Source organism: Lepidochelys kempii, chromosome 4 (assembly GCF_965140285.1).
Source record: "Lepidochelys kempii isolate rLepKem1 chromosome 4, rLepKem1.hap1, whole genome shotgun sequence".
Taxonomy (NCBI): domain Eukaryota; kingdom Metazoa; phylum Chordata; order Testudines; family Cheloniidae; genus Lepidochelys; species Lepidochelys kempii.
The window spans coordinates 14,272,931-14,300,661 of NC_136383.1; the positions used below are offsets into that span (position 1 = coordinate 14,272,931).

Consider the following 27,731-nt stretch of genomic DNA (forward strand, 5'->3'; position numbering starts at 1 on the left):
GAGCTTCCTGGATTGGTGGAAAGATCAACTCAACATTTTAATGGGCATTCCCTTCTGTTTCCCAACTCCATCACTAACTTTAACAGAGGCAATATTGTTGGGATAGGGAGCTCACCTTAATGCTCTCATGACTCAGAGCAGATGGACAACTCAGTAAACCAATCTCCACATCAATCTGTTCGAGTTCAGGACTGTCAGGAATGTCTGCTTCCATTTCCTGCCTCCCAGAGGCAAATCAGTCGGGTCATGATGGACAGTGTGTCCTGCGTGTTCTATGTCAACATACTATGGAAATGGTGCATAGCTCATCAGATCTAAATGTTGGTGGTCTACCTCTTGGGCATTCAGAACACCACAGCCAATGTTTTCAGCGGACACATGGCACAGAACTGTGAATAGGAACTAGACTTTCAAGTCCTCCAAAACATATTCCTAAGATGGGGTCTGCTGAAGGTGGATCTCTTCAGAAGAACAAGAAGTGCCCTCTTTTCTGCTCATGAGGGGGGTCTGAACCACCATTTGGGGGGGGATACCTCTCTTCCTTTCTGAAGGAATAGTGTCAAATTCTATCCAAATGTAGGTTTTGTGTTTTAAAAAAAAATCTTTTATAATGCGTATGGTGAAAATAAATGTTTCCATGAATGTGTTTGAAAACTCCGAAGGAAACATTTTAAAACAAATATTCTCTGCACTCTGTGCAGCCCAAACGTAACAGCGTTGTGCTGAAAGTTAAACTGACTTAGCTGACTTCTATTCAAGATGAGAAAGCTAAAAGCAGTCTATATCATGGTGAATTTTTTTTAAAAAAATTGCAATTAATAATCTCTGTGATGGTTTCTCCATGGGGTTCCACCTGGAACTGGGGTAACACTGAGCCCCCTGACCCACCAGCCTGTGCTCCCTCTCACACGGTACTGCTGTGACAAGCTGCAAAGCCCATCAGTCTGCACTTTCACCAGCATTCATACAGTAGGGACACACCCAGCTGCAGTTACATGCAGGCTCTCTGACCAGCCCCTGCATAGGAAGGCTACAGCCAAGGCAACTCCCAGCTCCCCAGGCATGCCCCGCCTCTGGCGTATATACCCAAAATTGTTCCGTCTTGTGTTGCACAGGGAACTTGACAGCATAAGCTCAAAGTTTCCCCCCACCTTCAATGTGGAGAGGAATACCCAACAGCCTATGAGCTATGATTCCCAAACCCTTCTCTGCAATTCACTGGTTAAGATAAAGCAAAAACAATTTATTAACTACAAAAGATCGATTTTAAGTGATTATAAGGAACAGCAAACAGATCAAAGCAGATTACCTAGCAAATAAAAAAAAAAACCAAACTAAGCTTAATATACTAATAGACTGGATATGAATTAGCAGATTCTCACCCTAAGAGATGGTACAAGAAGGTTGCAGATTCTTAAGGGGCAAGTGCACTTGCTTTACAGCTTGGAATCCCCAGGTGTTTCATTCACAGGCTAGAAATCCCTTTAGCCTGGGTCTAGCATTTCCCCCAGTTCAGTCTTTGTTCCCCAGGTGTTTCCAGGAGTTGTCTTGTGTGGGGAGTGAAGAACCACAGATGATGTCACTCCCTGCCTTATATAGCTTTTGCATATGGTGGGAACACTTTGTTTCAAAGCTTGGTTCCCAGACCAGTCTGTGGAAAAATACTGACATCCCAGGATGGAGTCCAGCATCATGTGGTCTGATCACATGTCCTTGTAGAGTCATAGCAGCCAGTACTTACAGGCTGTTTGGAGCATTCACAGGAAGGCTCACCAGGTGGAAGATAAGCTTCTCCGAAAGCCTATTGTTTTTTCATAATGGCCCATTGCCCTGAATAGGCCCCCCTTCACCCAATTTTGTCTAGTGGGCATTAGCCAGGTGTAACTACATTTGAAATACAGATATAGTCAATATTCATAACTTCAGATAAAAAGATGATACATGCATATAGATAGGATAATAATAATCAAATCATAACTTTTCCAATGACACTTCACATGCCTAATGTACAAAATGTATCATAATTATGCCATAAAGCTATCATAACATCACTGTGAAGAACATGCGGTGCAGTGTCACAATCTTTGTAACAGAGGTAAGAAAACATTTTTAATACATTTAACCTGACAATGTGTGTTTAACCACAATATTGAGCCAAAGCACTGTCTGATACTTTGTTTATGAATTAAGATCCCCCAAGAAGCCACAGTATTCCTCTTCAATTTGAAACAACTTTCAGGATTTTATATTTTAATTCACATATGTTTTTTCTGAAGAATTCTCCTGTCCCTTCAACTCTTCCTGAACCCATGACAGCTAGTGAGGCAGCTGCTAGAAAAAGCCAAATAAAAGCCAGGTGAGTAAAATAATGTAGAACTTTGTGGATTCTGATGTAGATATCTTTATAGCAATTTTATGCACCTGAAGTTTTCTTATATGTTTGGTTAATATGCTAAAACTCCTCCTGATACCCAGGACTTGTGTGTATATGAATTTTTTTAAAAGGTCAATGTTTTTAGCAGTCTGAGATGGTAATTTTAATAGATAAGAATATTTTATTATGAAAAAATGTCTCTTTAGCATTTGTTTTTTTTTGACAGATCAGTGATAGGGGCACATTTTGATAGGATAACTTTTCAAAAGCTCCTAGTTGACTTGACTTAGCCTCCTGTGTGCCTAATGACAGGTTTCAGAGTAGCAGCCGTGTTAGTCTGTATTCGCAAAAAGAAAAGGAGGACTTGTGGCACCTTAGAGACTAACCAATTTATTTGAGCATAAGCTTTTGTGAGCTACAGCTCACTTCATCGGATGCATAAAGTGGAAAGTACAGTGAGGAGATTTTATATACACTCAGACCATTAAAAATATACATTGTATGGAGAGTGATCACTTAAGATGAGCTATTACCAGCAGGAGAGTGGGGTGGGGGGAGAGACAACCTTTTGAAGTGATAATCAAGGTGGGCCATTTCCAGGAGTGAACAAGAACGTCTGAGGAAAGGGGGGGAGAGAATAAACAAGGGGAAATAGTTTCACTTAGTATGATGAATCAACCACTCCCAGTCTCTATTCAAGCCTAAGTCAATTGTATCCAATTTGCAAATTAATTCCAATTCAGCAGTCTCTCGTTGGAGTCTGTTTTTGAAGTTTTTTTGTTGAAGGATAGTCACTTTGAGGTCAGAAATCGAGTGACCAGAGAGATTGAAGTGTTCTCCGACTGGTTTATGAATGTTATAATTCTTGACATCTGATTTATGTCCATTTATTCTTTTACGTAGAGACTGTCCAGTTTGCCCAATGTACATGGCAGAGGGGCATTGCTGGCACATGATGGCATATATCACATTGGTAGATGTGTAGCTGAACGAGCCTCTGATTGTGTGGCTGATGTGATTAGGCCCTATGATGGTGTCCCCTGAATAGATATGTTGGCACAGTTGGCAACGGGCTTTGTTGCAAGGATAGGTTCCTGGGTTAGTGGTTCTGTTGTGTGGTGTGTGGTTGCTGGTGAGTATTTGCTTCAGGTTGGGGGGCTGTCTGTAGGCAAGGACTGGCCTGTCTCCCAAGATTTGTGAGAGTGATGGGTCGTCCTTCAGGATAGGTTGTAGATCCTTGATAATGCATTGGAGAGGTTTTAGTTGGGGGCTGAAGGTGACGGCTAGTGGCGTTCTGTTATTTTCTTTGTTGGGCCTGTCCTGTAGTAGGTGACTTCTGGGTACTCTTCTGGCTCTGTCAATCTGTTTCTTCACTTCAGCAGGTGGGTATTGTAGTTGTAAGAATGCTTGATAGAGATCTTGTAGGTGTTTGTCTCTGTCTGAGGGGTTGGAGCAAATGCGGTTGTATCGTAGAGCTTGGTGTAGACAATGGATCGTGTGGTGTGGTCTGGGTGAGAGTTGGAGGCATGTAGGTAGGAATAGCGATCCATAGGTTTCTGGTATAGGGTGGTGTTTATGTGACCATCGCTTATTAGCACTGTAGTGTCCAGGAAGTGGATCTCTTGTGTGGACTGGTCCAGGCTGAGGTTGATGGTGGGATGGAAATTGTTGAAATCATGGTGGAATTCCTCAAGGGCTTCTTTTCCATGGGTCCAGATGATGAAGATGTCATCGATGTAGCTCAAGTAGAGTAGGGGCATTAGGGGACGAGAGCTGAGGAAGCGGCGTTCCAAGTCAGCCATAAAAATGTTGGCATACTGTGGGGCCATGCGGGTACCCATAGCAGTGCTGCTGATTTGAAGGTATATATTGTCCCCAGATGTGAAATAGTTATGGGTGAGGACAAAGGCACAAAGTTCAGCCACCAGGTTTGCCGTGACATTATCGGGGATAGTGTTCCTGATGGCTTGTAGTCCATCTTTGTGTGGAATGTTGGTATAGAGGTCTTCTACATCCATAGTGGCCAGGATGGTGTTTTCAGGAAGATCACCGATGGATTGTAGTTTCCTCAGGAAGTCAATGGTGTCTCGAAGATAGCTGGGAGTGCTGGTAGCGTAGGGCCTGAGGAGGGAGTCTACATAGCCAGACAATCCTGCTGTCAGGGTGCCAATGCCTGAGATGATGGGGCGTCCAGGATTTCCAGGTTTATGAATCTTGGGTAGCAGATAGAATATCCCAGGTTGGGGTTCCAGGGGTGTGTGTGTGCGGATTTGTTCTTGTGTTTTTTCAGGGAGTTTCTTGAGCAAATGCTGTAGTTTCTTTTGGTAACCCTCAGTGGGATCAGAGGGTAATGGCTTGTAGAAAGTGGTGGTTGGAGAGCTGCCGAGCAGCCTCTTGTTCATATTCCGACCTATTCATGATGACCTCCTTTGTCAGCCTTTTTGATTATGATGTCAGAGTTTTTTCTGAGGCTGTGGATGGCATTGTGTTCTGCACGGCTGAGGTTATGGGGCAAGTGATGCTGCTTTTCCACTATTTCAGCCCGTGCATGTCGGCGGAAGCACTCTATGTAGAGGTCCAGTCTGCTGTTTCAACCTTCAGGAGGAGTCCACCTAGAATCCTTCTTTTTGTAGTCTTGGTAGGAAGGTCTCTGTGGATTAGTATGTTGTTCAGAGGTCTGTTGGAAATATTCCTTGAGTCGGAGACGTCGAAAATAGATTCTAGGTCACCACAGAACTGTATCATGTTCGTGGGGGTAGAGGCAGAAGGAGAGGCCCCGAGATTGGGCAGAAGGAGAGGCCCCGAGATTGGGCAGATTCTTCGGCTGGGTTAACAGTATAGTTGGATAGATTAACAATATTGCTGGGTGGGTTAAGGGAACCATTGCTGTGGCTGCTTGTGGCATGTAGTAGTTTAGATAATTTAGTGTCCTTTTTCTTTTGTAGAGAAGCAAAGTGTGTGTTGTAAATGGCTTGTCTAGTTTTAGTAAAGTCCAGCCACGAGGAAGTTTGTGTGGAAGGTTGGGTTTTTATGAGAGTATTCAGTTTTGAGAGCTCATTCTTAATCTTTCCCTGTTTGCTGCAGAGGATGTTGATCAGGTGGTGCCGCAGTTTCTTTGAGAGCGTGTGACACAAGCTGTCAGCACAGTCTGTGTGGTATGTAGATTGTAATGGATTTTTTGCCTTCAGTCCTTTTGATATAATGTCCATCTGTTTGCAATTGGAAAGGAAGATGATGTCTGTCTGTATCTGTACAAGTTTTTTCATGAAGTTGATAGATTTCCACTCCATACGGCTAAATGCAGTGCCTTGCATAATGACAGGTTTCAGAGTAGCAGCTGTGTTAGTCTGTATTCGCAAAAAGAAAAGGAGTACTTGTGGCACCTTAGAGACTAACCAATTTATTTGAGCATAAGCTTTTGTGAGCTACAGTTCACTTCATCGGATGCATAAAGTGGAAAGTTCAGTGAGGAGATTTTATTTCTACATAGACCAGGGCAACAAAGCCCGTTGCCAACTGTGCCCACATATCTATTCAGGGGATACCATCATAGGGCCTAATCACATCAGCCACACAATCAGAGGCTCATTCAGCTACACATCTACCAATGTGCTGTATGCCATCATGTGCCAGCAATGCCCCTCTGCCATGTACATTGGGCAAACTGGACAGTCTCTACGTAAAAGAATAAATGGACACAAATCAGATGTCAAGAATTATAACATTCATAAACCAGTCGGAGAACACTTCAATCTCTCTGGTCACTCGATTTCTGACCTCAAAGTGACTATCTTTCAACAAAAAAACTTCGAAAACAGACTCCAACGAGAGACTGCTGAATTGGAATTAATTTGCAAATTGGATACAATTGACTTAGGCTTGAATAGAGACTGGGAGTGGTTGAGTCATTATACTAAGTGAAACTATTTCCCCTTGTTTATTTTCTCCCCCCCTTTCCTCAGACGTTCTTGTTCACTCCTGGAAATGGCCCACCTTGATTATCACTTCAAAAGGTTTTCTCTCCCCCCACCCCACTCTCCTGCTGGTAATAGCTCATCTTAAGTGATCACTCTCCATACAATGTATATTTTTAATGGTCTGAGTGTATATAAAATCTCCTCACTGTACTTTCCACTTTATGCATCCGATGAAGTGAGCTGTAGCTCATGAAAGCTTATGCTCAAATAAATTGGTTAGTCTCTAAGGTGCCACAAGTACTCCTTTTCTTTGTGCCTAAGTACCTTTTGAAATGAGGTTAAGGCTTGCTCCTAAGTCAGTTTGGCACTTTTGGAAAATTTTACTCATGTTCTGGCAGAATATTGCATTGCTATAAAATTCCCAAATAGCGAAACAGAACTGGAAATGACTGAAGCTCTAGAGTCTGTAGATTTTTGACCACCATGAAGAGAGAAGAACGGATTCTTGCTTTTAAAAAAATATTTTATCATCTCCTACTTTTTCTATATCACAGTGTTGAGTTTCTGGAATATTCCATGAATGATCGTCATGGTGCAATCACAGTACTTTGCTCAAACTCTGAAACAGTTGCATTCTGTCATTAAGTTATGATCAATATATGTCTCCAGGAAAAACAGAACACTTGCACTTAGGAAGAATGAATGTTAATGATGTTCAGTCACCTTGGTCTCCTTGGAAATGTTGTTGCATGGGCCCCCTCTTGTGGTATCTATAGACATTTGAGAGTTTATCTGAATTAGTAGGCAGGTCTTTTAGGCTTGTTCTCCAAAAGTAATGTCAGGGGCTTTTCAATGTCTTCAATATTTTTAGAAATCAAAACTTAGAAATATTAACATAAAATTTAAAGGTATGCAAAAAGAAGATGGGCTTAAGGGTATCTTGAATAAAGCTGAAGAACAGTCATATACATTGAAATGTCTTCTCTGGAAAATTTTTCATTGTAGAATAACAGATGCTGTTGGACCAACAGAAACCTCAATTGCACCACGACAAAGACCAAAGGGCAATTCAAGCACTGCCACTTCTAATGTGCTAACTATCCAGAGCTCAGCAACACCAGTAAAAGTATCGGTTCCTGGTGAATTCGGTAACTGTGTGCAAAAAGGTAATTCACTCAAGCTGAAGGACTTAAATATTAACACCCTTCCTTCCCCCCACCCCCACCCCCAAAAGGGTGGTGGTGGAGAAGGTTTGTTCTATTTTTCCATTGTTTTTAAAGATAGAAATCCAAAGTCTGTGACAGTCACTTTGAACCCAGAGGTAGCTGTTGTGATCAGTGTCCTGGAGCTCTGAACCATCTGGATAGCCCTAACGGCCATCCTACCTATTTTTCAAAACTCCACAGTGCGGATCCTGACACATAGCGGCTCCCCTACATAAATCAAGAAAGCACAAGTTCATCTCTCCTCTGCCTGGATTGGAAGCTGTCAAACTCTAGATGTCATCAACACCAGATAACTGAGATGGCAGAAACAACATGGCAGACGTCCTGAGCAGACAGTTGGTTACCACTCATCAGTGATTTTTTACCTAGATCCATCATAGAGATGAGACATGGGGACCCTGGTGATAGATTTGTTCGCCACTGATGTCAACGCCAAGTGCCAGAACTTTTGTTCCAGAAGGAGCACGAGTCTAGGCTTATTGGGCATCTTCCTTCTGCAGTGGTACCAAGGTCTCTTATGTGCCTTTCCAATTCCCCAGATCCCCCAGCATGATTTCCAAGGTTAAAAGGGACAAATGAAGAATTATTTGTAGCTCTGTACTGGCTGAAGCAGTTCTGGCTTAAAGATTGATTACAAATGTCCATCCAGCCTTTGATCCAGCAGCTCCCAGACTGCTTGAAGCTGAGCTACAGCCTCACAACCAGATACACTTCCCAATCCAGAAGTCACTGCAGCCTCCCAAAGACAGCATAGCTATTAGCTGGTTGAGTACCTTGGACAGAGACTGCTTCCTTCAGATCCAGAAAATCCTGACACAGAGCAGGAAAGCATCTACCAGAAAAACATATTCATTTAAATGGGAGATGTTCTTGTTGCAAGCAGCCCAGCATGGTCTGGACCTTGTCCAGGTCTCTGTACTGAAGGTCCTCAACTACTTAATGCATTTAAAATAGTCTGGCCTTTTATTCATCTCTGAGACCCACCTAGCAGCAAGCCAAGCTTGCCATCTGCCTGTACAGTATTGCTTAGTCTTGTCACCCCCAAAAGAATATTACACACACACACTCCCACTGGTCAGAGAACCTCCTACTGCCTGGGACTTCAGTTTAATCTTCCTAAGGCTTGTGGAGCCTGCATTCAAACCTCTCCTTACACCACCGTGGTTTTTGTTGTTCTGATCCCTGCGGTAAAGGGAACAGAAATTACCTGAAAGTACCCCAATGTGGGAATTGCCAGTAGGTGTAGAGCCAGCATATATTGCTCCTTCACCACCCTCTCTACAGACCATGATGCAGAGGGCGTGTTGCAGGGAGTGGCTGGAGAGCAATTATGTGGCACAAGTGAAAGCAACCTTCAGATTGCTCTAACTGGTGCAAAGAATCAGGGACATGTAATAATAGGTGGCTGGTTCTCAACTTCTCCTTTTTCCTGTATCCTGGACTCTCCCACATAGCTGTGTGAGGGAGGGGAACCATTCTTGGCTACACTCTCCCAGGCGCAGGCAAAGGCAGTCAAACTCCTATCTGACTCTCCAGAGGGCTCCTGTCCTGTAGATAGGTAGGTCAGATTTCCTTTTTCCCCTGCAAAGCAGAAAATGGCCAGTAGGGGAACTCGTGAGCAGCTGCAACAGATGTTGGCTGTGCACCCATACAGTGATAAGACTGATTCAGATGCTTAATTTGAAAAGTGGCAGGATGCTTATGAGAATAATTTGTAATTATTTTCTTAACCTAGTTGCTCTCAAGGACCACTGCTTAAAGCTTTGGTCACAAGTGGCCCCAGGGCACAAGTTTTATACCACTGGCCTAGAATGTTACACATGAGGTACATGATACATGAACTACCTGACTTCATCTTACTTAGACAGCAGTGTGTAGTACATTAGTAACTACTTACCTAATAAAGGCTGCACAAAGAGGACTCTGTGGACTGGAGAATCTGGCCCAGTGTGTGTGTGTGTTCAGTATATTGCAAATGTTTGTGTCAATATGCTCTAGATCTCTGAATATACAAAAACATTTTTTCCTTAGCTATTTTTTTAAAATCTTAAACAACTATAATTTGTGAGGAGTTAGATTTACCTTGATGCATGAAGACTTCATGTGCCTAACTTGCCAGCGTGTGGAGTGATCCACAACAAGCAAATATATATTTTCCTAAATGGATGAGTTATGCATCTAGGTACATTCATTACATTAAAGAGTCAGAAGGATACAAATGGAATAAAGGGAACTGTCTATTTCAGTATCAAGTTCCCACTAACTGGAATGTTTTGGGACCTCTGAGCATTCTCAGTAAAGAAGAGCCCTCGAACCAGCTGACAAAGGCCATAGAGTCAAATTATAAGAGCAAAGGGAGTTTCCCACATGACTCAGGCTGGAGGCATGAACTCTTAGAGTGAGAATTCTGCAAGATATCTTCAGAGATATAAAATTTACCTTGCAATTCTACCTTCTCTTAAGATTTCAATTTCCCAAACTGGTCAAGGAAACTCTTAGGGCAGGTCTATGCAACAAACTTGAATTTGTAAAGACTTCTGGTGAAGATGCTGTAAACTGACAGGAGAGGCAAGAGCTGTGTCGGCAGGAGAAGCCTTCTGGCCAACATAGTGCTGTCTACGTGGGGGGCTAGGGTCCATATAATCTGGATTTTTCACACCCCTGAATGATGTAGTAATACCGTAGTAACTGTATACTTGGACTTAGAAAACAGTTTGTTTGCAGTAAGAGTGTTAAAATAAAAATGTGACAGTTACTGACAATTCTGCCAATAAACTTCAGCAATACATGAGTAAATAAAATTCTTTAAAAACGTTATAGGAACCCTACGACCAGGAAATGGACAAGAGATCTTGTCCCAAGGGACCAATCAGCACACTCCACAACAAAATAGAGTGCTGCAGCAACTGCAACAGGGGGACTGGAGATTACAGCAACTGCACCACTTGCATCACCAGCAACAGCAACAATTGCTTCAGGATGCTTACATGCAACAGGTACAGGGTTATTTTACTAAAGGAAAATGCCATGTTTAAAAATAATTAAATGTGAGTAAGCCCTCTTTTTAAATTCTATATTTCAATTACACATGGAAATTTAAACTTTTCTACTACTGTGGGGGGGTTCTGCCTTTTTCAGGCAGAGAGCAAAGTGGGCTGTCTTATTTCCCCTTTGTCCTACATCTGTTGTATAACACACTTTTTATAGTTACGTTTTACGTGCTAACCAGTTGCTGTTTCTTCCGGCTGCTTGAACTCAGATCCTAGCTGGATTTTGATTTAGCACTAGGTGTAAGTGATGTGTTGTGCGAGACACCCTTTCATTCCAACAATCTAGAAAAGCAACCTGATGCTGGCAATGACTGTCAGCAATAGTTTGTTCTCTGAAGAGCCATCCGTGTAGGATTCTCGTTCTGTGGTTTTGCCTAGTCAGTGTAAAATTCCCATAGCTGTTGAGGTTTTTTTGACCCTGGAGGGTAGCAGCGGTGAGAGCAGAAGACAGATCCCCCTTCTTGTTGGATCCCCCTGTAAATACTACTTCGCAAACATTATGGTCCCTTTTTTGACCATGGTCAGCAAAGGTGCTCCCTTTTGGTGATTGTGATTCTGCATTGCTCCAGCTCTTCTGTTGACACTGTGTATCCTTAAAAGACTTACTCAACAGAACACACGTTTAAGTATGGCTTCCTAAATTTCCTGAGGATCAGATCATTTTACTTGTACTGTGTGGTGCCTAAAACACATTTGAGGGTGAGTGATACAATAAATAACCATCTGAGAGGGAATCTAAAAGAGCAACCAGGTTTGACAGATCCAGTGGGTCCATAATACATAATTTTTTCCCCCACAGGACTCTCTGCTTTTTAAGGTAGACCATTGAGTTTTCATTTAAGTGTTCACTTGCAAAATACACTAAATACTGGCCCAGTTTTTATATCTTGTACTATCAGAACAACGTGTTTTAAAATGCACCAGTTGTTTATAGTGTGTTTTACACTTATTTAACCATTGCTCTCCTTTATTGAAAATGCTGCTGATGCATATAGATGCATTTTTTAAACAAGCTGTTTAAAATCATTACTCATTGAGTTGTTTCGGTTAATTTTTTCAGAAATATCTCTTTCTTTCTAAATGTAGTATCAACAAGCAATGCACCAGCAAATGGTCCAACAACAACTTATGATGCAATCTATGTACCAACAACAACCTTCCCCCTCCCAGTATCCTGCCATGGTATGTTGCCTGTAGATGCTGCTATTCTTTCTTTGATTAGTTGGTGTGCTATACAGATTAATTACAATGTATAGTAGTCTTAATAGGTATCTGAGCTGCAATAGACATCTTAAATATTGGGCAGTGAATCATCTAATTTGTTTCCCAACATGCTACAGCTTTCAGTGCTAGCATGTTTCTCTGTTCATATCTGTTAGCTGATTTTATAATGAGCACATTTTAAAGAATGTGTAGATTTGGGTACAGTTAACACATGTTGCCTGAAACACTGCTGAGTAGTTATTCACTAGCCTGAGAGATATTTGGTTGTTACAAGAACGTAGGCAGATGTTCAACGTCTAAAGGTTGGTAGAAAATTAAAGCTCTATAAAATCCAATATTTGAAATAAACTTCTCAGGCCAAGACTTTTTCAAAAGTGGTTGCTTAAAATAGGGTTCTTAAGTGGCCTGAATATCCAGCAGCTCCCTTTCAGGCTCCATTATACTGGTACTTATCACAATTGGCTAACAGTACATGTAGCTTCTGCAGTTGCATGCAGTCATATTAACTGAACACTCATTTTGAACACAATTATGGAAGTCTGGTCCTTAAAGACAAAAATAGAAAATAAAGCACTACAGTAGACACCATTTAAAATATTTATAATTTTGCTTTTGCAAGTAGATACTGAAGTATAGCATAACGTACATTAATTTTGCTTGCCTTTGCCAGTAAATATTTTAATGGTGACAGTTGTATGCACAAACGTGGCTGAGTTAACATTACTATTAGAACCTTAACTTTCTCAGAGTAATGTTAACTTGGCTACTCCATGCATACTATTATGCAACATCTCATTTTCCTGTTTTTACTTTTTATATTTGTTCATAAATAAATATTCTGAATATGCCATAAAATATAGGATGGGCACCAGAGCAGAGAGAGAATTTTTCATTTGCATTAAGTGATAAAGCATTTGAAATCAAGTATATGTTACATTGACTGAAGTTTGTTTATATGAAATATTCTTGAATGCAGCTTTTAAAATATATCTAAAGTCTTGAGTTAACAAACATCAAAAAATATCAGTTAAGTTAAACCTTTCCTTTATTTACCATTTGATGTATCATGATTTCCGTAAAGAGTAAATGTTCTTACATAGTACGTGTGCTGCAGTATGTAGGTACATCACGGTGGAAACTTTAAGCTCAGAATTTTCCTGCTTTAGAGAGATCTTTTGTAGGTGGTCTGGTCTTTTCTTAGCAAGATGGAATAATTTCCTATTGTTCTGCGGTATGCAGTCCCTCTGGACTTAGAACCTGACTGCAAAGGTGGTTTTATTTCATTAGACTTACGGTTAAACTTATTTTAAATTTTTCTATTTTTATTAATAGATATTATAATGTCAGTTTACTCCACCTTTGCAATGTAGAAAAAAGGACATGGAAAAATAATTAGCCCAATCTAATTAGTACACTCTCTTATCTCTAACATAATTAGAGATTTTACTCCCCCATCAAAATAGATTTATCTGGGTATGTGGGCAACTATAATTTTTGCAAGGATAATTTACACCAAGATTACTAAAATGAACATTACTCAGCATTTCAACCTTTAGTGGATATAGTAAAACATAACTTGTTCACGGTGCATACAGTACAGCATTGTAAGGATTCCTCTGTGCTGCCATACAGTGCCCTCAATATATTGCATGTGTGTAATTTAAAAAAAAAAAGGTAGCAGTTATATATTTACTTTGATCTTTTTTCCCTCTCCAACTCATATGTTTCAATGAGTGATTTATTAAACAAGCAATTTTATTAGTAGTATAAATGCTCTAATACTGATTTCCTGCAGTTTCAGCAGAAATATGTAACTTTGGCTTTGCCATAGCCTGATGTTTTTTGTCTTCCTCCTCATATATTAATTTCAGACAAGATGGGTGAGGTAGTATCTTTGTTGAACCAGCTTCTGTTGGTGGAGGGGATAAGCTTTCAAGCTTCACAGAGCTCTTCCTCAGGTCTGGAGAAGGTGAAGAACACTGTGAAGTTCGAAATCTTGTCCTGTCCACCAACATACGTTGGTCCAATAAAAGATACTACCTCACCCACTTCATGTCTTATATCTTGGGACCAATACAGCTACAACAACATTGGAAACTACGATGATAGTCATATTGCAAGTCCAAATACTGTACAAGAAGCAAAAGGAAAGTGGCCTGTTGAATGGCCACATGAATTCTGGTTACTTTATAATGGTGAGTCTCTTCCTCAGGTGCAACAATACCAGCAAGCTCTCTTACATCAGCGGATCCTTGCACAGCAACATCAACAGCAACAGCCACAGTCTCCTGAGTATCTTACCTCTCCTCAAGAGTTCTCACCAGCCTTAATTTCCTACTCTGCATCGCTTCCAGCTCATGTTGGAGCAGTGATGGATTCTCCTTATACTGCCAATAGGCAAGTAGGCATGTTGTTGAGACAGTAGTGCCGGAGGCCCTAGTTGACTCAATCCCGTTGTGATGGGCACTGTACAGATACTTGCCTGGTCCTTTCTCAAAGAGCTTATGCTTCCTTCACTATTCTGAAATGTATTTAAAATGTGTCCTACAATCTGCATTCAACTTGATGCTGTTTATATTGGGGTGGGGTGGGGTACTTCTCTGGCTACTCTGACTGACAAATCCAGTTCAGGTTCTGCTGCTGACAGAACACACCACTCATAGCTGCTTGCTTCTGGACTAACCTCACTTCCTGCCTTGGTTGGTCATGGGCTAAGTTGCTCAGGTATTGAACTTGACACCCTGCTGCCATTTACCATTCTGCTATCCCTAGGCAGGATTAAAACCTTTTCATATGCTGCTTCAAGGTATGAGTATGTTGTGATTTGCTGTTGACTGTTACTTGTACACCCCACAACACAAGCTATGGCTGAAGTTTCTTTCAGTTTTCAGGCCTCAACTTTAGCTGCACGCGGTGTAAACTTTTCTACTTTATTCACTATGCATTGGAAGGAAAAGATCAGCTTCATTTGTTATGATGGAAATACGAATGAGGCTGCAGCTAAAATATTTTCAGCTTACTTACAAAGCCGTGATTTTGTTAAATCAGTTTTCTGAACCAAACAGGCATGGATTGAAGGGTAAAGGAGAGAGCTGTTATGGTCAGATGTGGGTGGGGGTTGTGTTAAAAAATTAGGCTGAATTTGACACCATATGGGAGCCCTCTCCACAGATGTAAGATCACACTTGAGACTCGGTAGCTGGAGGCAACATTCAGACGACAGGCAGAATTTTCCTCCTGGCCAGTAGCAGGAATCCACAGAGACCATATCAGATAAACAGGCATAGTCTGCATCCAGGACAGCTAGGGTATGCTGTTAGAACTCAGGATTAACCATGGCCTGAGGTTTGATAGGCTTCTGTGAACCAGGTGCTTCTCAGAAGCCCCAGGGAATTCAGCAGGAGATCACTAAGGTGTTGTGGCCCTCCAGATAAGTCCCAAATCCCACAGCTCCAAATATCACCAGGGTATTGTCTGATGGGCCAAGATGACCTGACCACCACAGACAGGATGGGGGAAGAAAACGGACACCAGTGAGGATGTAGGAGACCTTATTAAAGAGGTGTGTCAGTATTTAGTTTATCATCTACAACCAGAGTCTACATATTTCTCTTACCTGTCAGGCAAGTTCACAGTTTCTTAGCAATGCAGGTCCCAGGTGGTGCCCCACCTTCCCCAACCTCAATACCTTTTTCCCCAAGGTGGCTGCCTCTCCTCCAGCCCCTTCCAAGGCAGTTTTTCTTCTTGGCACTCCTTCAGCTTAGTCTTCTTGGGTGCTGCTGGTGTTGCTCTTCCTCCTCTCTGGAATAAGCTGGGTCTGGCTTGTATAAACCCCAGCCTCCTCCCACTCCAGCAGACTCTGAAAAAAGTAGTTAATTGGAGTCAGCTTCTTGGGTCCTTTTTTCTTCCCCATGTGAGAGTTCGCTTGGTCACAGCTTCACAGCCCCTAAATCTCTGCAGCTTACAACAGAAAATAAAATCAAAAGTAAAATACAGACAACAAAATACAAGAACATTGACGAAAAGCTGCCAATCCTTTGAGTTTTTTTGGTTTTTATATGTTGTGTCAGATAGATACTGGTACAAGTTAATCATGTTTGAAAGACTTCAAGAGTGGATTTTCTCATTATTTTGTTGTTTTTTTTAAAAGGCCTTGACTGACTGACTGACTTGTTTTCATTGTCCTAGTATATTTCACTTCTACCTATAAATAAATGTTTCAGTTTAAGTTCATGCCTATGGATGCTCCGCCTTAAGATGTGCATGCGCTCTCGAGTGGAGATTGCAAATTAGTGTCCACAGGGCTGTTTCTGCTCAGAGCTGTACCTCACGCATCAAACAAGAGGATAAAAGGAGGCATGAGCCTGCTGCCACTCAGCTTCCTCTTCATTGCCTACAGCTCAGAATGGAGCGTTCTGCTGTCTTCAGGTTTCTGCCATTTTTTCCATTATTTATTTTATCTGTTTTTACTTAATTATCCCCTTTTCTATTTTTGGTTAGCATGTTTGCGCTCCTGGGAGCGAGGAGCTGTTCCCCCTTCCTCTTCTTGGACCTTTCATTTGCGCTGGAGCACAACCTGTTACACTTAAGGGCTTAACCCCTACCAGACCTGCCGCAGGACTTGTCCCTGCAGTGACAGACACTTGAGTTGCCTGTGGTGTTTGGGGGTTTCTTGCCTCCCCTCAAAACGTAAAGTGTGTCTGGTATTCAAAGACCGGTCCAAAAAGACAGGGAAACGAGACTAGAACTCCTGCCTAATGAAACGTACTCTAGTTCCAGAGGGGTCTGCTCCCTCCTCCTCCATGTTGGCCTCAACATTGCTGGCTGCTTTGGCCACTGTTGGAGCTTTGTCTGCAGCTCCAGAAATGATGGTTTCAAAGGAAAAGAAGCACGCCTCCCCAGCCAGGTGGACGAAGAAAAGAGGTAGGTCTTCCCATATGACCCACTTTCAGGAGACTGTACATCCCTCAGAGGGTATGGCTGAATCTCTGGCTGAGTCCAGGACCAAGGTTTTTGTACCATAAGAAGCCCTATATAAACAAGCCCAGTGGCACCACCTGATCATGACACTGCTGTATACACAGGGCTGTCCTGCATATCTCGACTCTGGTCTGTTACCGCAGTTCCGCAGACGGTTGAAGACCCTGCAGCTTCCTCAGTACTGCAACAATCTCTCTCTCACCAGGAGGCATTTCCGCCTCTGGTAACAGCCCAAGTCTTTATTATAGGCTATCAGAGGCCTCCAGCACCTAGATTTTTTTTTTTTTTTTTTTTTTTTTGGGGGAGGACTTTATAATTTCTCATGAGCTGGAGTCTCCACTGTTGAGATCTGTCAGAGCTCCCTCCCTGGTAACATTCAGACAGTCACAAGTTGAGACTTACCTAAGTTGCTAGCCTTTAGAACTGGCTATGTTACCTTGAGGTTCCATTTGTAGCTCAAGAGAGGATTGGTCAGACTCCGAGATCTTGGTACAGGAATTCTTCCATGTACTGTACCACTACACTCCTATGAGTCCCTCTAATGGAGAGACTTTGGGGGAACCTGGCAGACATTGTAGGCCTAGAGAGCCTGATTATCATTGAGAACTCCTACTTTTTTCTTGGGGATAAAGGATCAGTAACCTTACTGTCCATGGGTACCAGCAGACAATTCCCTCGCTACTTCGGTATTGGATGATACATAGGAGGAACAAGAAACTCAGGCTGAGGGGATCTCTCTTCCTGTGGTAATACCATCACTGCCTTCCTGTGCTGGTGACATCAAGACCTTCCGGGACTTCAGGCAGTGGCTGGTGGGCTCTCTCCAAATCCTGCTAGAGGAAGTCCAAGAGTCGCATCATTGGATATTTGGAATATCAATCCCCAAGGAAAGTTTGCCTTACCTATTCATTTCTCTATCTCTTACATGCACCCTGTGGCAAACACCTGCCACAATTCCATCCACCTGTAAGAGGGCAGATAAGATATATTATATCTCATCAAGTGGAGTAGAACACTTCTTTTCCCATTCCAGTCCTAATTCCTAGTGGTGGATGCAGCCAACGAAAGGAGCCATCAAGCTCACTCTAGACCTTCTCCAGTGGACAAGGGATCAAGTGGCTGGACTTGCTGGGCAGGAAGAGCTACTAGTCTTCTGCTCTTCAATTTCATATTGTCAATTATCAGGCCTTCATGGCAAAATAAGACTTCGCTACATACTCAAAATTTACACATTTTACTGGACACCTGCCACAAGACCAGAGAGATCAATTTCAGTCCATCTTGGAAGGCTAATTAGTCGCAAAAGCCTCTGTGCAGGCTACCTGAGATGCCACGGCTCCAGGTCCAGAGCCATTGCTGTGGTCATGAGAAGAGCATCCTGGCTCCAGGCCTCAGATCTTCTGAGAGAGGTGCAAAACACTATGGGGAGTCTCTCCCTTTAGAAGGACCCAATCTCTTCAGTGAGAATATGGACTCCTCGTCTTGCATACTCAAGGATTCCAGGGCTGTTTTGCGGTCACTGGGGATTTAGTGTTTGTTTAGTAGATCTCAAACTGCTCAAAGATCCAGTCCATTCCAGTATCATCAGCACGCCTTCTCTAAGCCTGAGGAACTCTTCTTTGGAAGATACAAACAGCAAAAATGAGGACCCCTTCCACTCCCCCACACACTTCTACTCAGTCTGCTCTCGACTGAGCTCTTAGAGCATTGAGCATCCCATTCTGCTGGATCCTCTCTTGTGCAATTACTCCCTCGTGTCCCTTTTGGTGACTGTCTGTCCCACTACTTACCTTACCTCAGCCAAGTGGATACTGGAGGTCATCAGAGTTGGTTATTCCATCCACTTTCACTCCCCTCCTTCTCACTCCCCCTTACCCATCCCTCTTCAGGGACCCTTCTCACGAGGAACTCATAAGACAAGAGGTTCAATCCCCCCTCCTCCTCCTGTGAGCAATAGAGCCAGTTCCACCAGAGTTTATCGGAAGAGGCTTGTATTCCAATCTCTTTCTACTTCCAGAGAGAGAGAGGGTGAAACTCAGGAACTTGAATTATGTCCTAGCACAGCACTTCAGAATGACGACACTCACTACCATTATTCCATCCCTAGATCCGGGAGGCTGGTTTGTTGCCCTCAACTTACAGGATGTCTGCGTTCATGTAGCCATCCACCCATCCCACAAGTACAGCTTACACTTCAGAATAGGAACAGATCACTACCAATATTGAGTTGTCCTTTTCAGACTCTCCATGGCTCAAAGGCTGTTGACAAAAATCCTCTCAGCAGTAGCAGCTTCTCTGTGTCAGCTCGATATTCCTGTACTTGGATGACTGGCTGCTCTAAGGCGGGTCACCTGAGAAGATCCAGTCATCAGTGGGCAAGGCATTAACCTTATTGTAATCTCTGAGCCATCATAGGAAATCCATACTAATTCTGGAACAAAGAATAGACTTTATAAGGGCCGCTTTAGACTCCACAATACCAAGAGCCTGTCTACCCAAGGAAAGATTTTTCCATCCTATCCAGTTAATCTCAACACTGCAGTTCAGCCCACAAACAACCTTAAAGCCTTGTCTAGAGCTACTTTTGCCGGTGATATTCCCAACCCCAAAGAGAATTGGGTTGTCACCATTTTTTCTCTTAGCTTTTTAATTTTTAAATTTGAGTTGAATTTTTTCAGCCTGCATGGGATGTGGGATCATGGTTTTTATACAAACTGCAAAGGGGGTGAGGGGGAGCAACGTAGAAGGGGTTTGGAGATGAAACCAAGAGGCTAGGGCACAATGTTGTACGTTTCCAGTTAATAAGAAATGGAAAAAATGAAAGTATATTTACATATCTATTTAGGTCTGGTCTACACTGTAAAGTTATGTGTGCTTTAACTGAAAAATTTCATGCCTTGTGTGATGTAGTTAAACCAACCTAAGCCCCAGTGTAGACACTCTCGACATAGCTATGGCCTCCCAGAGAGCTGGGTTTAAGAACCTCTTCCATCGTGGTAGTGTCTGTCTATGGTACAAAACTATAGTGGTGCAGCTGCAGCACTGTAGGTGTGCCACTGTAGTGTTTCTAGTGTAAACGTTCACTTAGACATTCACATACTACTTAGTCGTCTTTGTTCCTTGAAAGTGATCTCCGAAGGAAATGGGTTTATGCCTCTTTTTCTTTTTTTTTTGCTGCTGTGCTATATAAAGGCCTGAAAAGTTTTAAAAACCACATTCATTAGAAGTTGACATGTTATATACCCCTCCTGTCTTCCCTTATTTTTAATGAAAACCAAAGAACAGGTAGTATTAAGATTCCAAGAAAGGAAAAACTTGATTAAAGAGAAAGTGACTTTATTTTGTTTAAAATTTATCTTTTTCTTGTTAACACTTATTTAACTTCATTAACTCTATAAATAATTGGAGGAGGAGAACCTTTTAGTCAATAGCCCCAGCCCTTCAATTAAGAACCAGCAGGTCCCAATCTACAGATACGTTTTCTTCTCCCCGTTTCCCCCCCCCCCCCCCCCAAAAAAAAAAAAAAAGAAAATCCCAGCAACAAAACAGGGAAAACAAATTTTGACATTCCCAATATTCCTCCCCTGCTACCCTCCTAAAAAAGCAGAAATAAACATACTGGCTATTTTAAAATATAATACAGAAACAAATAGATACACTGCCTTGACTATTTCAGGTCATGTTTACATTAGAAGGTATTTGCAGTTTGGCCATGCTTAGACTGAATGGAGAAAAAAACTCAAAGTAAAACACAAGTTGAAGTGAATTACATACAACAGTATAAAATAAGGTGGAACAAAACTCTAAACTATCTCACTGGGAAGTTGTCACATTGTGTGTAAGAACAAATATTTAAAGACCTCTGAAATGACGAAATTCTGATATGCTTAATTTTACATCAGTAGGCTGTAATGTTTCTTTATCTGCTTCCCCAAATTGACTTCACAGGTCAGCCGTTCCTGATACAGAGGCCGTTTCCAGTTACCCAAAGCAGAACATCAGTAACCCACCGGATATGTCAGGCTGGAACCCATTTGGAGAGGACAATTTCTCCAAGCTAACAGAGGAGGAGCTACTGGACAGGGAATTTGACCTTCTGAGATCAAGTAAGGGACGCTTGAAGGCTTATTTCGCTTCACAGTAAATAAGGGCTCTGTGTAGGTACACTCAACAGTGCCAAAGACTGTCCTTTTGAAGGGCCATGCAGTCTGTTGTACACAAAATTCTTTCTGAGCATTTGAGGGCAGAACTAGGTCCGCTTTCTCACTTTTCTTTCCATTTGGAAAATGTTGTGTGCGGGGGAAATTCACTGTTTAGCATTAGCAGCTATTGATATAATCTTTAACTCTTCAATATTTCTCACATCTCCTTGATTGTCAAGAATTCTAAGTATCAGTAGTATGGTGTTCAGATAAATGAGACAATTTAGCTGCTTGCATTATTCCATTTGCAGCTCTGTTTTCTTGCACACCAGAACAGAATGGTCTGTTGGTCTGAAATGCCCTTTGAAAATGCCTGAAAGAAAAATTGGTCTATTACATTATGTTAATGTTTTGTAATGTCCTTTGATGAGTGGCTACATGTAAGGGCTGCTTTATTGTTCTGACATGGCAATAGTTGAATAAACTTTTTTCCTCTTTAAGTCAGATATCTCAATGTTTTTACTTGAAATCACTTTCTTTAGTCAACTTGTTGGTATTCATCCTGATACTATTTTCAAATGTAATTTTGTTAAGGAAGACTAGAGCTGTTTTTAAAAAGACCTGTAGCATGTAACAAAACATGACATTGACTTCAGAGTTACAGGTATAATAATTTGACAGATAGGATCAATTTCTCACTTGTAAAAATGCAACAAAATAGCTAGTGGGGAATTAATGGAAAAAGAAACTATAATTTTAACAGAGCTGGCTTCTTTCACATTTCTGGTGGCTTAATTTTTCCAAGTGACTTTTTTTTTGTAAGCTTGCTGTGAGAATGTGGAATGCCAACAAGCAAAGTGAACATAAGAATATTAAAGACCATACATGAAATCGTTTTTCTACCATTTAAATTCAAGAAATCATCCTAAAATAAATAGGGCAGAACCGAAAGCTTACCGTAGTGTTGCACGAATGTGGTTTATTTGTACCATTTTTCTAAGAGATGTCAAAGTAGCATTGCAAAAATGAATTATTTCCAGTAGAACAAAAAACTTGTTCTTGTTAATGTTTGGGAAATGAAGATTGTCCTAGTTGAAAATAACCATTCTTTAAAAAATTGAACTTGAAACTATTGTCTTTCCAGTAATTGTGTTTAAAATCTTAAGCATACTTCCTTCAAAAGGAGCCTTGGAAGATTTGGAAATCAAAATAATACTCAACAGGAGAATGTTTGTTTAAAAGTGAAAGGTCAACATAGCGCTGCCCATTCTCATGATTCCTAACCACTTTGCTGACCATAATTATGCTAAATGTCCGGAGTATGTCCTGTGTCTGGCTTCACTGATTATTCCGTGTTTCCAATAGATGTAAGGAAAACAAAATATACTGACCAGAAAAATATTTTAAGTGGCTTCATGACTAATGTACTAGCTGCCATCTAGCAAATGTACTTACTGAGAATGGCCAGCTATACTGAGCATACTCAAAGTTATGTTCAGTCTGGTGAAAGATGTAGAAAAATTGACAACTTAAACAGATTCTAAGAAGGGAAAATAAGATTGTCAGAGATTTAAGATTTTAATTTTTTTCTTCATACAGTGTGATCATATTCTAAAATTCCAGCAAAATAGAAATCCTAAAGTAATGCTATTTTCACACAAAGTCACTTTCTTTGAAGGTTCTAGGAGGTTGATTTCTGCCTGTAAATGCTAGTGAACTTTGCATAAGGTTATCTCATCAGGAAATTCTAACACCATTGTCTCAGAGGCCCTGAAGTTATGTAATGCCTTTATACACACCTGATAGAGAGCTTATGACGCTTTGTAGTGAGATGACTGGTGGTATTCTCAGTGCAAGATTAAGGAGAATACAAAGAAGAATAGTTGATTAAGATTATTATACAGTCTGTAGGCTAGAGCTACGTCTACACTAGCACTTTTGTCGTTTTATAGCTTATGTCACTCCGGGGTCTGAAAAAAACACACCCCAGATTTACGTAAGTACACCGACATAAGTACACAGATGTGCTCCCGTCGACACAGCGACCGCCGCTCATTGGAGGTAGTTTAATTATGTTGACGGGAGAGCTCTCTCCTGTCAGCATAGAGCAGCTGCACGAGCGATCTTACAGCGGCACAGCTGCATCGGTACAACTGTGCCACTATAAGCTTACTAGTGTAGTCATGGCCAACAGTTGCTTTATTCCAACATCACAGTGAGCGAGATGGGACTGTAAAGTGATGGCAGAAAAAGGAAGAATTATTGTAACATGACAAGAATTAGAACAACTTTTACATGGCTGGTGGCTCCTGTTAATATAGCGTTCATGATATATAATGCCTGCCATTGAATTTGTGTAGTAGCCTTAATATGATGTTTCTTGGAACGCAGTCCTTGTAAAAACGGGAGTGCTTGAAACCACACAATTTTCTCTCCTCTTTTGCTCTTTACTGTTAAGTCGGGCGGAATACGTAGTAAAAGTTAGAGCATAGTAGACATTAGACTTCATGTTACCTTCATGCCAACATTTGTTTGAGTTATTCCTTATTTCCTCAAGTATACTGAGCTTCTACAAGAGAATTATATGAAGAAAATAAACTAATGATGTCTTGTACTCTACAATCCCTTGTATCTTTTCTGCTGATTCTCCTTTAACAGTTACTGATTACTTCCATTGTTCAGTGTTTGTATTATACCCTGCTAGTATAACTGACTAAACAAACAATGGATGCTGGTGCTGGTGTATCTTGCTTTTCCCCTACCCTAGTCTGTAAAGTGGCTTTACTATTGTACAAGAGGCTCATGATAATAAGCCACTAGCACTTCACATTGTAAAATTAAGTGCCTGAGCACTGTTCCATTTATTCAGTATTTAGTACTTAGCTTGTACGTAGCACTGTATATTTAAAAAAAAACAAACAACTTTTCAAACATCAACTAATATCACATTTCATTTCTGAACTAGGGAATAACTCCATTTATAGATAGGGTTAAGTGATGTGCCCTAGGTCCTTCAATGAGTTGTTAGAACCAAGACTAGAAACTCAGGTTTCCTGACTTTTTTTTTTTTTTTTAATATAACCACAAGACTGCGCTGCCTAGGAAAATGTTGAGACATAACTTGCTGTGGTTTAACAAATAATACACTAGGTGGCAGGCTGGTTTAGTATACTGCAGGAGGTGCAATAGTTTTTATTCCTCACCTTTGGCTTGAGTCCAGTTTAAAAGCCTCAGTGGCAAGCCGTACTACACATCACAGATTTCCACAATCTTCACTCCGACAATGAGGATTTTCTTAATGAATTCCTCATTGCAATTATTGACGTCCTGTCACAAAAGAGATCCCTGATATTAAGGCAATAGTAGACAAAGTAGATAAAATACTTCCATTACATTTTAGCCTATGGATTTTGATGTTGAGACAGTTAGCAGTCTTGTTCTAAATGTATGTTCTGTAATATCTATAGTAATCTTTTAAAATCAGAGCACAAATGTTTACCGCTATACAGTTAAAATGGCAAAAGTGGTAAATGTACAGGCATACTCCTCTACAGAGATAATTTACATAATTCTGGTTTTAGTTATTTCATTGTACATTAACAAGATTATACTTGCTAAAATGTTTTTGACATCGTGCAGATGTGTTTAAATATATATCACTTCTCTTTTCATAAAATCACCAGATTCCTTTCAACAGGAGAAGACCTCAGTTTTTACAAGAGACAGCCACTGTTTATCACAGAATGTGTAAATTTTCTAGGTTTATTTTTGCTTTTTTTGATCTGAGGGAATAAGGACGGAAGAATGAAAACCCAGAGAAGAAAATTTTCATTGCTGTACTACTTAGTCCGATAATTGACACGTTATAAGCTGTCATATAGTCTTTTGAAATAAACTTTTCCGTTTGCTTTCAGTTTCACTGGGCTGGCATATCACAAAATGTTGATCCTTGTTTTTATTTTCTAAAAGCCTAATTTGTTATGTCATGTCACAGTTTACATATACATTAAAAATATGTAAAGTTTTGTTCACTATTCATTAAACAAGTTTCCTAGGTTCTCCCTTTTGGGTCTCAAAAGTCAACGTTTTTAGGGTATATGATTTATCTGCAGCTATCAGCATCTTCATCTTAATGTGGGCACGTTCTACTATACAATCTCTCATATAAACTGGTTAAACTATTATCTGCGTACATAGTAGAGTATGCACAGAGAACTAAAGTTCTTGATGCTATGATGGTTAAGCTTTTTGTTCTCCATGTTCACTGCAGGAGAAATGAATAAACTGAATATTTTATATCATATATAAAAGAATATTATGCTGTGGAAAAGATCCTACTTTCACAGAGACAAAGTCACTTGACAATTAACCAGTAGATGAAGCTAAGTGAGAACGCTTTTGTGTAAAAACATTTTTTTTTTTTTTCAAAATTAGCTATTCCATTAGCTACTGGCTTTTTTTCTGCATGGTTTCCTTTTCCGTGGTCATGGTTTTAAAGATGCCAATGAAGCTGCAAAGGCCAAACATGAGTGATTGTAATGGGTTTCTGAAAATTATAAAATTGCATTACGACTAAATGGTTTCTTTACTGACTAAACACTCAGCTGCGGTACTACACTTTGGAGCCAAAGTAAAATACTCACTGGAATATGGGTAACAGTAGTTGAACGGTCATCTCTGCTCACTATGATTTTCTGTTATCTTGGCTCCTGAAGTCTTTGCTGAAGATTTTGTTCCTAGTGTAAATAAATAAATAAAACATACTTTCCCAAATTGGAAAATTTTACTATTGCTGAGTTATTGCTTTTTAAGCTCCAGTACTCTTAAACTGGAACCTATGGTTTTGGGATTGAAAACTGCCCATTCTCCTAAATAGAATTCCTCTTCAGATCCATTCTGCATCATATTATTTTTGAGATCCAAAATCACTTCAAACAAGTGTGCATATCATAGAATCATAGAATATCAGGGTTGGAAGGGACCTCAGGAGATCTAGTCCAACCCCCTGCTCAAAGCAGGACCAATCCCCAATTTTTGCCCCACATCCCTAAATGGCTCCCTCAAGGATTGAACTCACAACCCTGGGTTTAGCAGGCCAATGCTCAAACCACTGAGCTATCCATCCCCCCATATGGGGCCTATGCCAGCATTCTAGAGAAATGTATAGAAGACCCATGGGCATGGGATGCTCAGTATAGTTTAACTCCAGCTGTGTTGAGGAACCATCCAGTCCATGTCTTAAGCAAATTAACCATTTTTTGAAAATGTTTTTTTGTATAGTCATTTTTCCAATTTTATTCTGTTTTATGCTTTCTTGTTGGTTCAAAGCAAAAACTAGAGAGAGCTGGTTATTAAAGAGGTGTGCATCTTATGACAGGATGCAAGTCTTGTTTGGATTGTGGCACTTGTGTGGAATCTATTGCATTATCAATTGGCATTAAAGAAACTGATAATTTTCCTCTAAAGCCTAATCATCTATGCTGAAGGACAAATAAGTCTTCATATCAGTGTGCTAACAGTCTTAATTGCCTTAATCATTGACACTCAAGGAAAGCTCATGCAAGCTTTTTATCCCTCAGTTCCAGGATATCACATGAAAGTAACTTTGCTTGCTTCACATGTTGAGGGTCCTTTTGAGCATCAAGAAACCATGGAGTCAGCCTGCTTCTGCCCTGGCCTTAATCAGGAAATTGGACAAACTCTTAAATCACAGCAAGATTTAATCATCTTCCTCACCCTTCCTTCCTTGGGCTCCTTGTTGTTACTAGTAAATTTACAAATCAAAGGGAAGCATGTCACTGTGACATTAACACCAAAGGTTAGCTCAATTGAGAAGGAAGGCTTACTCATTTTTGCTACTAGCAGCAGTATAACTGTAATGGTACACAGACTGAAAACCAGCCTTAGCAAAAACAATTCAATAGCGGCAGTCTCAGGGTGTGGAATGCAAGGAGTGCCAAGTCAGTGAAACTTTTCCTGGATCCCATTAGCTTCGTCTTCTGAATCAGCTGATGTTCCCAGAGAGCTAAGAATCCCAACTCTTTATTTGGAATCTAGCTGTCTGAAAACCTTCTACCCATCAATCTGCCTCCTTCCCATCCATATTCTGAGGTCTTTTCTGTGAAAAATAGAGGGGAAAAACAGCTGGTCTCCATTTCGCCTATAGCAGGAGACTAGGGATGATGGTACCTAAAGCCTCCCACATGCACATTTTACATAAACTTGTATTACGGTAGTGGCCACAATGCAGCAGGCTCTGTCCAGATATGCAGTAAGAGGCAGTCCTTGTCCTGATGACCTCACAACTTAAAAAACAAGCAGCAAACAAAGGGTGGAGGAAAATAATACTTTTTTTTTTCTCTATCAGCTATCTCCAGCTGGTCCTCAGATTCTCCGTGAATAGTCAGTTCATTTAATTGGCACTTGGAAGTAAGAAAGGTCAATACAGACCAGATCAGAGAAGATGTTACCTGTAAAAGGGTCATGTAGGAACAAATGTGAAGATGGCTGTGGGAGAAATGGAAAAAATTGGAGGTTGTCTGCTCATCACGGGCAGGGAGGCAAAATGTAAGAGTTAAACAGTTAATGTTAGGCAGTATAAGTAGAGTATATGCAAAAGAACAACTAATCAAATTCCTCAGACTGGCCCTATGCATAGGGGTGTGATGGTGGGAGGAAACAATGTTTTTTAAAGCCTACCCATACACCTGTCCTATACTATGCTTTAATATGACAGTGCTTATTACTATGGCCTCTGCAGAATGCCATTTTTGAAACTTAAACTGACCAGGAGCTACTTGAAGTCTTCCATGACTCAG

General features: G+C 40.9%; 1 protein-coding gene across 3 annotated transcripts in view; it reads left to right on the forward strand.

Annotated features, from left to right (window-relative positions):
* The window catches only part of BMP2K (BMP2 inducible kinase), a 108,585-nt gene that overhangs the window by 58,015 nt on the left and 22,839 nt on the right, over window positions 1-27,731 (forward strand). For all 3 annotated transcript variants that reach the window (XM_073340471.2, XM_073340472.2, XM_073340473.2), the window contains 6 exons: window positions 2,277-2,356; window positions 7,297-7,457; window positions 10,338-10,513; window positions 11,654-11,749; window positions 14,004-14,188; window positions 20,720-20,877. In XM_073340471.2, the coding sequence (XP_073196572.2) occupies window positions 2,277-2,356; window positions 7,297-7,457; window positions 10,338-10,513; window positions 11,654-11,749; window positions 14,004-14,188; window positions 20,720-20,877 (856 nt within the window). The remainder of the gene's footprint in view (window positions 1-2,276; window positions 2,357-7,296; window positions 7,458-10,337; window positions 10,514-11,653; window positions 11,750-14,003; window positions 14,189-20,719; window positions 20,878-27,731) is intronic.